We start from the raw sequence: 12,001 nt of genomic DNA, 5'->3' as shown, positions 1-12,001 counted from the left end.
TAAATTATTAAAACCTTAACCCTCAAGCCCCACATGGTAGCTTGTGTTCTGCTGTCTGACAAGGTGTTTGTTCAGATTACCTACCAGCTGAATGACCTATTTGGCCTTCCTGGGTCTGTCCTAACAGACAGAAATTGGCAACCTAGACTCTTTCTTTCTCCACTAGTTATAGCTTCTAGCTTGACATCTTGGAAAGTTGATCTAAGGTTCAATTTTTCTGTACTCTATCTAACATTTAAAATGTCATTTTAAAAGAGTAAGCCATACATTCAAAATGTTGCTTCACCAATGTGACAGGAATATAGTGATTTAATATATTGAACTCCAATGGAAAATGTTTGCCATACATGGCTTCTTTTTAAACTAATAAGTACCTTAAAATTCTTTTTCTAATGAAAATAAATTTGCTCATGTATTAATCTTTGTATGTCCTTAAAAACAAAAACATAAATATCTATCATACCAATGACATAACTGCATTTCACACCTAACCCATTCCATATCTTAGCCTAGTTACAATTTCACATTTGTAGGTAAAAAAAATTAGACTAGAATTTCTAAAAATCCAGATAGCTAATTATAACTATAGTAATTGCCATTATCCTTTACAAAATAACCTTAGTTTCTCAAATACAATTTTTCTCCAATCCATATCTACTTTCTGCTGTGATAAATGGTGGTCTTCCAAAAGATAAAGTAAGTTCCTTGCAGTTGCTCTAAAGAAATAAAAGGTAGCAAAAGGTAGCTTTAAAATAGCTAGATATTTCTATAGTAAGGGTTACCAGAAGGGTGAAAATCATACTAAAACACAGGGTAAGCAGAATAAATTACTAGCTAATAATAGTCCTTCAACAACTAGGATAAATATTTGTAGATAAACAACAATATTTTTTATGTAATAAGCTATGAAAATGTTTCTTGGTTTGACTGGAGAAAAACTGTTAATACAAGAATAACTTTTATCTACTAATTCTACATTAACAAAATTGTCTTCCATAGCAAAAAAAGAGAAAAGCCACAAAAGATAGACAGAAAAAGTAAATGGAAACCATGCTTGTATACAAAATAAGTTTCATCCTCCCACTTTGAATCAATTTGAAAGGTAAAGTGGTATGACAAACTATTCTGATACCTATCAAAACTTTGCTTTTCATTATACTGGGAGAGTTCCAAATCAAATTATTGATTTTTATTTGAAACTGGTTAAGATAGTCATCGGATGTCTTCATCAGTTATTCAATTATCCTATAATGTCTGATGGGAATTTATAACACTTTTAATTCCCTTCTATTAACAGAGATTACATTAACAGAAATGGGAGATCAACAGATCTGACATTAACAGAGATAAAATCATACTAATATTTAACAATTTGGGAAGTTAATTTGATAAAATATAAAGATATTTTATTGTTTAGTTTTATAAAAATTTTATGTGATAATAGCTAACATTTATTGAGCACTTACTATGCACTAGGTTCTGTGCTAAGCGCTTTAAAAGTATTACAGCGCTTTAAAAGAAATAGAAGCCTGCAAAATGGAACAAGCATTAAACTGTTTGAGTCAAAAATCTAGATTCTATATCCAGATTGAGCTAAAGCAAAAGAAGAAATATTTCAGAAATATTTGTGAAACAAAGAACATTTTACAAACCGCTAAGTAATGAGCTTACTTAAACAGGCGCGCACGCGCGCACACACACACGCGCCCACACACACACACACACACACAGAGTAGCCAATCAAATAAACTAAAAAAAGCTTTTAACTTTCTTTAATTGAAAACAGAGAATGTCTATTTTTAGTTTGTTTAGCAAATTCTTCAAAAATACTGCAAAAAAATTACAGATATGAAAGATGTTGAAATAAATTTCATTCTATGCTATATCCAAAGTAATAGCAACCTTAGGATCAATAAGGTCTGAAATAATGAGATTTTGCTATGTAAGTAAAATAAAACTCTGAAAATTAAACATTTTTCCTTTTAAATCATACAGTAAACCCACAAAGGAAGTACTGGTTGTTCTTTATTTGGTAGTTACTTATTTTTCTCTTTGAATAAAGTATCCCAGAATAAACACAAAATTCTTACTTTGTTGCCCGTATAAACTTGCCCCAAACTGAGACAGCTGACCTGATGTAGATGGTGATGCCAGCATCTAGAAACAAATTAATTATATTAGAGCATAAAGAAAACAGAGCATTGCAATTATACTCTACAAATCTGTGAATCATACCATAAATGTGAAAATCTAACACTTTTTCTCATTCTTCAGAAAAACATAAAACAAACATTCTATGATAGATTCCATGCTTCTTAAGAGAATATCACAATTGGATAAAACCAAACTGTGCAAATGAAATTAATATTTAATACTGTAAGTTTTCTAAAAGTCACACTAACTTCAGCTATAGCAACACTACTATTTCACTTAGCAAGTTAAAAAAATAAAATTATATAGATATGGTATATAATTTATATATTTGTGATATGAACTTCATGGCGCTTGTACAATGCCTTTGAATTTACTTCATCAATTTTTTTCCTTGTAGATGTAAATTATTTGAAGATATATTATGTTCACAGAACATACATTCATTTTATATTCCTCATAGAAATGAAGGTAGCAGTGCTATATACTCAAAGTAAATACTGAAGCTGAGTAAATGAAAATATGTGTGTGTGCATATTTGTGTATTTCCTGTCTTATATTAGACAACCATCAAAACATCCTAATTAAATAAGACATGAGCCATGTCATCAAGGGGCTTACAATCTACTGGGGAAAGAGAATGAATTATACAACTCATTATATTTTAAGGCACAGTGTGGTAAATGCTCTAAAGGAAACATGAAACATCACTGGAGCTACACAAAGGTATCAGGAATACACAGAGTGGTAACATTTAGGTACATACAATGAAGGGGTCTTCCCTCAAGAATATGCAGTGTAACAAGTGTAATAAAGGTTAGTAATGTAACCAGAAACCACCTGTACCCCCAAAACTATTGAAATTCAAAAAAATTGAACAAAAACTTAAAAATTGAACACAAAAACCCAGCATCCAGTTGTTAAAAAAAAAAAATAAAGGTTTGTAATATTATTAGAGAACATAAACAGTGGTGACAGGATAACTATGAAAGGAGATAAAGTTCACCTCTATTCGGAGATAAAGCTCACCCATGTTAGGGCATAGAAGAATGCAAAATAAATGCCATACAAGAATGGCTACCAACTATAGCAATAAAAAGAAAAATAATATTAAGCAAGAAGTGGCAATCAAAATGGGCTTTGGGAAGATAACTCTAATAGCAGAAATGGGTTATGTTGAGATGCTAAATGACAACAGCAGAAGTGGAACTAAAAATAAGAGGCATTCTGGTGGTAGAAGTAAGAGTTATTTTATGTCCTGTTGACTAGCTGGGGTATAATCGGAAAAGGAGGAGAATGGAGACTCATAAAAGAGAGAACTATCAGAGGCTGATGTGTGGTTTCCAGGGATGGGAAATCATGCTGACACTGACACAGTTAGAAAAACCAAGAAGTGAAACAAGTATTTTTGTTTGTTTTTTCTATTTTCTCATCCTGTCTTGTGGTGCTGCAAGGTGAAACATTTACATGGTAGAGGTTTTACAATATACATTTCATACTTTTTTCATGTCAAAATTCTAAGTTGTTTTAATTATACTAAAGTTTGCAAAATTTTTTATACAACTATAGTTTTAGACCAATGATAAACATCAGACACTCCTGAGGTAGGGCTGAGTTATACACCACTCTAAAAAAAAAAAAAAAAAGCAGTAATATTAATAAGACAGTAGTGATTATTCTAAAAAACAAAACAAAACAAAACAAACAAAAAAGCATCAAACCTTACAAATATTCCCTCCCAAATCCAGAGGATGTGTAACCTAGACAATTAAACTAACATTCTTTATCTATACAACTAAACTGTATATTCTTTCCCAAGTATAACCCAACAGATCAAAAGATGCATAATAAGTTCTTTCCTTAGGTATTATAGATTACTGTTACTGCATTAACTGAAAATATTTTGTTAAGTATATTAAAAGTTCATTTCTAAATTGCAAGAACAAGAACATATAATAAAGCTTTAGTCGATCACACAAGGGAAAAGGTTTATGGCACATGTATATCCATGTAACAAACCTGCACGTTCTGCGCACATATCCTAGAACTTAAAGTAAAATTAAAAAAAAAAAAAAAAAAAAGAAAGGAAGTTTTATCCTTTTTAGTAAGTTTTATTTTATGATTATGTAGTGGCCTTCTTTATTCCAAATAATGCTTGATATCTTAAAATCTGGTTTTCCTAATAGTAATACAAATCAACCATCAGAAAAGGGAGGTAAAAGATTTATATAAAATTCATAAGAATCATGATTTTCTATCATTATAAGCTATAAATAAAAAAGTATAGTTGTTTCTAAAGGCTGCAAATATAAGGTGCTGGCCAACATAAATGCATGACTTAAAACAATCCATAATGTGAATATTGTCAAAACACTTAAAACATTTTTCATCAGATATTTATGTTTATTGAATAGTTAACTCCAGACAACACACATTTTAGTCTACTTCCTCACACTGATTATATATCCTGAGTTACAAGTATGCCTGAGTATCTGCCCTCTCAAAATGGGAGGAGGGAGTAAGTAGGGAGGGGAAGCAGAGCATGAAGGTAAAGAGGCGGTGGGTCCCCAGGCCAACTACTTGACATCGAGAGCGGTAGGGTGATTCACTTACCACAGCGTGTAATATTAAATATAATTTTCTCTATGTGCCACTACATGAAAGCGGTTAGTAAACACAGCTTTACAGGAATAATAAAAGTAGTTTAACGTTAAATTTAAGAGTTTATAACCTTCAACACATTCATGTAAAATAAGCATCAATCAGCTATACAGACATATGTTAAAATTACTGCCTCAAAATGTTTCAAAAATGCAAATATCTAATTTCTTATAAAGTCTATCCCTAAGAATCTGTACTTTTAAATTCTGAAGGCAATATTTCATGAAATAAATTGGTGCTAAAAATGGATTTAACACACAGTGAAGAAATGTGAATGTCACAGAAATGCTTTTTATGAGAGCATAGAAAACGCACAAGAAATACACTGACAGAACAGTAAGTACTATTAACAGAAAACAAAATTTATATATTTTTTAAATTCTGAAAGTTAATAATATAAAGGTAAATTTCTTAGAAAAGTATAAAACTTTAGATCAAGAAACACATTACAGTAGGGGATGCAGCACAAATAGAAAGAGCCTAGTTTTGGAGTCAGAAATAATCTGCGTTTGAATCTTGGTTCTGCCACTTACCTATGGAACAGCCAATACTCGGTTTCTCCTATAAAATGAAAATGACTACCTACCTCACAGAGCTGAAGTGAAGGTTAAATGAAATAAAATATGACATATAGTATGTGCTCAATAAATGGTAGCAGCAGCTGCTAATAATCTAATCTTCCCCTCAGTTGCAGAACTATCATTAACAGGAGTGAGGGCGGGTATTCAGACTCTGAGAAATTTATTAAATAATACCCTTAATTTATATAACTTTTTGCCCAGGGTGCTAAAGAAAAGTTTATCTTTACAAATTCCAGGTAAAATAAGGCGTAGAACTTGTGTTCTCAAGAGTGGCAAAAGGTAGAAAAAGATTAATAGAAAGGTGAAAACAACAAGTTAAAGCACACTCTAAAATCATCAAAATAATCAGGTCTTCCAAATCTCTCAGAAATCTATAATGCACACAGCAGTCAAACAACAATAAAAAGCAGGAAGCAACTAGAAGAAATAGTAATGTGATTCTGGTTATTTCCCTAACCCATCACAGAGCTTCTTTATCCTTTAATACACAGAATGTCAAAGAAATCCACAAATTGTTGCAAGGAAATACAAAAAAATTTTGTTACATAAAAATTCCCTGACCATGACAGCAATTAAAAAATAACATTTAAGTTTTAAAATATTGTTTTTATAAGACTGTATAATATACTCAAAATTATGGTGATAACATAATTCCTAGCACTATGTTATTATTCCAGGACAAAAACCACAAATGAATTATGACTTTAACTGTATCATATCCACAAAGAGAAAAAGAGACAAAGAAAAAGGAAGAAAGCATATGCATGCACACACATAGAGTTCCAGATCTAGAGAGAAGCTAAAGAACCTTTAAAATTGGAAAACGAATGACTTAAAACATGAAACTAACGAAATGTAGCAAACAGGCACAAAAAAAGGAAAGACTATGAGAAGGTAATACATTAAAAAAGAACAAGGCCGGGCGCGGTGGCTCATGCCTGTAATCCCAGCCCTTTGGGAGGCTGAGGCGGGCAGATCCCCAGAGGTCGGGAGTTCGTGACCAGCCTGACCAACAAGGAGAAATCCTGTTTCTACTAAAAATACAAAAATTAGCTGGGCGTGTTGGCACACGCCTGTAATCCCAGCTACTTGGGAGGCTGAAGCACGAGAATCGCTTGAACCCAGGAGGCGGAGGTAGCAGTGAGCCAAGATCCTGCCATTGCACTCCAGCCTAGGCAACAAGAGCGAAACTCTGACTCAAAAAATCCCCAAAAACAAACAAACAAAAAAGAGCAAAAGGGAAAAGGGGCAAGGGAGGAGGCAGGCAGTAAAACAAAACAGTCATTAAGTCACAGAACAGGGTAGCTTACAAATCAGATAACTGACGATATGCATCTACTAGGTATTTCAAACAATTTTCATTAAACTATTCTTAAGCTTACATAAGGAACATTTGAAAAATAGTGTAATACTCAATGTAGTTAATTCCTTAGTGTTAAACACTTGAGATTCAAATTTTTTATTTAAAAAAAAAAGTATGGCATTATATTATATTGTCTGAATGTCAGGTTAGAGCTGAAGTAGAAATTTACAGAAAGACATATGACTGACTCAAGGAATGTTTACATTTTAAAGGTTTTTAATATTAACTGCTAACCTATTTTCTACAGTCTGTCTTAATTACAGCAGTCACTTCAGTGCCCCCCTCACAAACACTAACTATTCTCCCACTTGAAAAAAAACATCCTCCATAAGCTATGTACTATAGTTCCTATTTTACAGATGAGAAAACTGAGACACGCAGACAGATGTCCTAAGACACATAGCTAGCAAATCAGGTAGCTGACATAAAAATTCACACAGTAGGATTTCCAGGGCCTACATTCTCAATCACCAAAAACTAATAAAAGAGTTTTACATGGCAGTTTGTTATAAAATAAATGCACAAAGTATTCCATAGGTCAGTAAAAACCAATCTGAAAAATGCAATGAAAATGGCAACTGTAAAACCCTATTAAAAGGCATAAAGAACAAGATTAAAGGGAGAAATATCCTTCTGAAAAACCATCTACATTGGTATTAATGTGCAATAACCAAAAACCTTTTTTTTAAAAAAAGGATGTGGAAGATTCTTACCCAAGACGTTAAAATGGTCTACAAAGCTATGGCAATTCAATGACGTAGTTCTGACACAGAATCAGTATGGTAAACAGAACAAGATCTTAGAAACAAGCCTAAGAATGTATGAGACACTAGCACATATAATAAAGGGATATTTTAATTAGCCATAAATGAATGATCTAACCCAGGAGTGGGCAAATTGTTGTCTGCAGGACAAATCCAGCACACTGCCTGTTTTTGTAAGATACGTGAACTAAGAAAAGTTTTTACATTACAGATGGTTATATAAAGACCTATTATACAAAATAGGTTATGATTTTATGTATATCCTTGATTTTGCTTCTTGGCCCACAAAGCCTAAAATAGTTACTATTTGGTTCTTTAAGGGAAAGTCTTCTGACCCATGATTTAAAGCATAAATGCTGTCGGGGCAATTGGATAAGCTTGTAGAAAAAAAAGTATTTGGAACCCTGCAATTCACAGGTTAAACCAAAACACATTTCTAATGGACATAAATTATATGTGAAGAACAAAGTATGATAAGAAAGTAATTGGGAAATGTCTTCCTAAGTATGATCTCAAAAACAGAAGCCATTTAAAAATAAGACTGGTGGATCACATTTAATTAAAATGATACATATACGTATACTACAAATACCATTAATTAAAGGTAAAAACTGGGAAAATATTTGTAATGAATGACAAGAGGTTATTATCCTCAATACATGGAGAATGCAAACGAGTAAGACTTAAGATCTCACTAGAGAAATAGAAAATGGCACAAAAAAGGTACACAAAGGAAGAAATACAAATGACCAATAACTATGTGGAAAAGACACATCACACTGTGTGTGTGTGTAAAATTAATGTTTTACAGTATGTACATGAAAACAATAAGCTTTTCTATTAGCAAAGACTTAAATGTAATTGCTGGTATTCTTGTTGGCATGGAGAGTGGTGATTAGAGTAAAAACTGGTACAAACTTTTTGATGGAAAATATGTCTGTATGACCCAGAAGATTTAAATAATTGTATATTTTTCAATAAAAATATTTTAAACATAAAATCAGAATTTTAGCAATTAATTATTTCTGAGAGCATTATAGGTAATTTTTCTTCAAGTGTATTTTAAAAAATTTGTATAATTTCCCTGTGCTATTTTGTAATTTTAAAAAAGTAACAGCAACAGCAGCCAATTTATGAGGAATATATTATTACTCCCATTTTTACAGAAAAGGAAACTGAGACTTGTTGAAGTTCTGGCTAACAGGCAAAGTCAGGATCCAAACACACATATTTGTATTGCTTTAAAGTCCAAGTTCTTAATTCCTATGCCATACTATGTTGTTAATTAATGTTTTTTTAAAAAAGGTTTTGTGGAGCAAATCATTCTGTTACTTCTGTGACAACTAACTGGATCAGAATGGTGGCCAACATTTGTGAGTATGTGTGTAAGTATATATACTAATTCTGATCTTAAAATTTAGACATATAGTATTTCTGCTTTTGAGAAGACATATATCTCTTTGTCATTCATTCTCTTTATATACTTTATTTTAGATTTCAATCTGAAAGCTTCCTATCTTCCTAATTAGAATAAATGCATTCATCAGTAATAAATATTTCATTAACATTTTACAAGCAAACTTAACTTTCATTATATAATCACAGCAATACACACAAATTGTAGGTTTTTGTTTTTGTAGTTGTACTATCAAAAATATATCCCAAATTCTTTATTTACAAGGTCAACACTTAAAATAGAAACCTGTGTAAATAATAATTCAATTATAACTTACATAGCACATAGCTAAAAGGGCAGTAAGATAACAGAAAATTAGATGGCATTATTCCACAAGCTGTTAAACTACACACTAATTATGAACAAAGCCACAACACACATTAGTTGAAAAAAGCCCAATAATGCCATTGATAGTTTGTTTCCAAAATGACACAAAAATGTTCAACTCAAAATAAAAAAGGAAAATACCAAAACAGAATAACAAATGTCCTAGCATAAACCTAGCAGGTTAAGCCGATTTGTGAAATTCTGCAAAGACAAAGGAAGTGATTTACTAATGATCAACTTCAAAGAAAAACGAGGACATTTGTTACATATCTTAGAACTTTATAAATACTTCAAATATCAGTAAAAATCTCGTTAGGTTAATAACTACAGTAGATTGTTTTATACATAAGGAAATTAGACATAGCAAGTTTATAAAGGTGTGAAAGGTAAAAAAGTCAGGCAGGTGTACGAAGTATAAGAACGCAACTGGTGTGACTAGAGTGTATAGTGTATAAAGTAGCTTAACAGAATTTTAATAATTACATTCATTTTAAAATATTTTATAAATTTGCTAATTATGACTTGGTTACATTCTAAATCCTTTTATCTCAAATGGGATTATTGAACTATTAGCCTTCCAAAGCATTTAATTCATATCTCTATATCATCCATCACATTTTGAATACAGTTCTTCCAAATTTTTGCTACTGTAGTATCCCTATGGCTGAACAGAGGAGAGATACACCTGAGGTCCAGAACTACAGCTAGATGACACAGTAAGCATAAAGTTTTATTGCAGCTTGCCATTGTATCTTCAAGTCTGCATAAATCTGCTTTCTGTTCTATATCTGCATTTGTTTTAATATCAAACAAATTATTTCCCATATTGAACAAACGAAAAAAAAATCAGTGATCTAGAAGTTATACCATGTTTACTCCATGTCTTCGAGTACTTCTACCACATTATCACCATATCCCAACTTGAGAATCATGGGATATTTATTTTCCCCATTAGAATACAAGTTCATTGTCTTTGTATCCCAAAAGGATACAAGCACCAAAGGGACTAGCACTGTGCCGAAAATATTGTCACTCAACCACAGACAGTATTCTGTGCTTGATAACGCTGTTTTTCAGGAACTCAGACACAGACTTACATTGCTGAAAAAATACAACACAACTGATTAACTTACATCTTTTTCTGACCGATGTGGAAACATAGAAGACTGGCTGTAGTACATGTTTTCGTCATGGTAGTCACTGTCGACCCCCTCTACAAACTTCTTTCTTGAAGCACCAAACATGCTGTTTGTCACCTAAACAAAAATATTACTTTTATCAAGGGTAATAGTTTGGAAAATGTTCAGTTTTACCTTACTCCTACATGGAAAACAGAACATGAAGGGAGCATTGTTAAGGTACAGAAATTGATCAACTAATGGCTAGTGGGGCATATGATAAAGTCATAAATCTGATTATAACAATAAAGTGTTAGATGTTTATTTCCAGACCCTAAAAGTAGGAGAATCACATAAAGCCTATCTTAACAATTCCACTTCCTTTAAAAAAACTAAGTATCACTTACTCTTCAAAAATGGCAACCCCAAATATCATTTTCCCATACATAGATTTTTTTTTTAAATTAAGTTTAGGTTTAATTATTCAAAATCTTCACATGCATCTTCCACCTTTGTGTATTTGCCATCACCTTATTTTCACAGTTATCTGTTTTCCCAAGCATTCATCTTTCCTTGCAATCTAAATTTATTGAAATATACCATTTTTTGAATCAGTGTATATATAGTGGCATACTAGAATTTTATCTCAAGCAAGTATCTACTAACATAACTGGAGTACAATCTTTCATTGATCATACTGGTGTAAAATTATTTCAATGATATAATCTGTGTATTTGTTTGCTTTTCCAGTCTTTGTAACATCCAACGTTAGCAATTTTGAGCTCACACCAACATAAATTGTTGTTGTTTGTTATCTGTGGAGAAATGGTTCTAGGACCTCTTCCCTCATGGATTAAAAAAATCCACGGATGCTCAAGTCTCTCACATAAAATGGCTTATAATATTTCCATATAACCTACACATATCCTTTCATATACTTTAAATCATCTCTAGATTACTTATAATATCTAATACAATGTAAATACTATATAAATAGTCATTGTATTGTTCAGGGAATAATTACAGGAAAAAACAGACTGTACATGTTCAGTAGAGACACAACCATCCATTATTTTTCCCCAAATATTTTCAATCTGCAGCTGGTTGACCCACAGAAGCAGAACCCATGGGTATGAACGGCCAACTGTAATTATTAAACTCTGTGCTAATTTTTATTTTTAATCATTTTTAAAACGTGACCTCTATAAAATTACCAAAACTATTAACTGACTAAAGTTATTGAAGGTCAATGTGTCTTTCTCCTAACAGTACTTTGAAAATCAAGGTAAACCAATGTTAATGAGAGGAGAGATTTTAAAGACTTGAATACAAGGTGACTATGTCTTTTCACAAGTACATTTTTGGGGAAAACTCATCTCAAATTTGGTATCTGTCTTGTACATTCATTATGACAAAGAATATTTTCTTCCATTATAAATAAGTGAACAATTTCCATGTCTCATTTCAAAAAATGCTGTAGTCACTATTATATATCAGTAGACGTGGTGAACTATGTTGCAGACTTTAAAGGCCAAACTTTATATTTAACTCTGTTGAAAGCACCTATGATGTGTAACATT

At 31.9% G+C, this 12,001-nt stretch overlaps 1 protein-coding gene across 4 annotated transcripts in view; it reads right to left on the bottom strand.

The window, feature by feature from the left end:
• CNOT2 (CCR4-NOT transcription complex, subunit 2) overlaps positions 1–12,001 on the bottom strand; it is a 109,072-nt gene that overhangs the window by 33,756 nt on the left and 63,315 nt on the right. For all 4 annotated transcript variants that reach the window (XM_011976631.1, XM_011976632.1, XM_011976634.1 and 1 more), the window contains 2 exons: positions 10,437–10,559; positions 2,091–2,157 (listed from right to left, as the gene is read on the bottom strand). In XM_011976631.1, coding sequence (XP_011832021.1) covers positions 2,091–2,157; positions 10,437–10,559 — 190 coding nt within the window. The remainder of the gene's footprint in view (positions 1–2,090; positions 2,158–10,436; positions 10,560–12,001) is intronic.

This window comes from Mandrillus leucophaeus, unplaced genomic scaffold (assembly GCF_000951045.1).
Source record: "Mandrillus leucophaeus isolate KB7577 unplaced genomic scaffold, Mleu.le_1.0 Scaffold169, whole genome shotgun sequence".
In the NCBI taxonomy this organism is placed as follows: domain Eukaryota; kingdom Metazoa; phylum Chordata; class Mammalia; order Primates; family Cercopithecidae; genus Mandrillus; species Mandrillus leucophaeus.
This window is presented reverse-complemented; position numbering and strand designations above follow the sequence as displayed.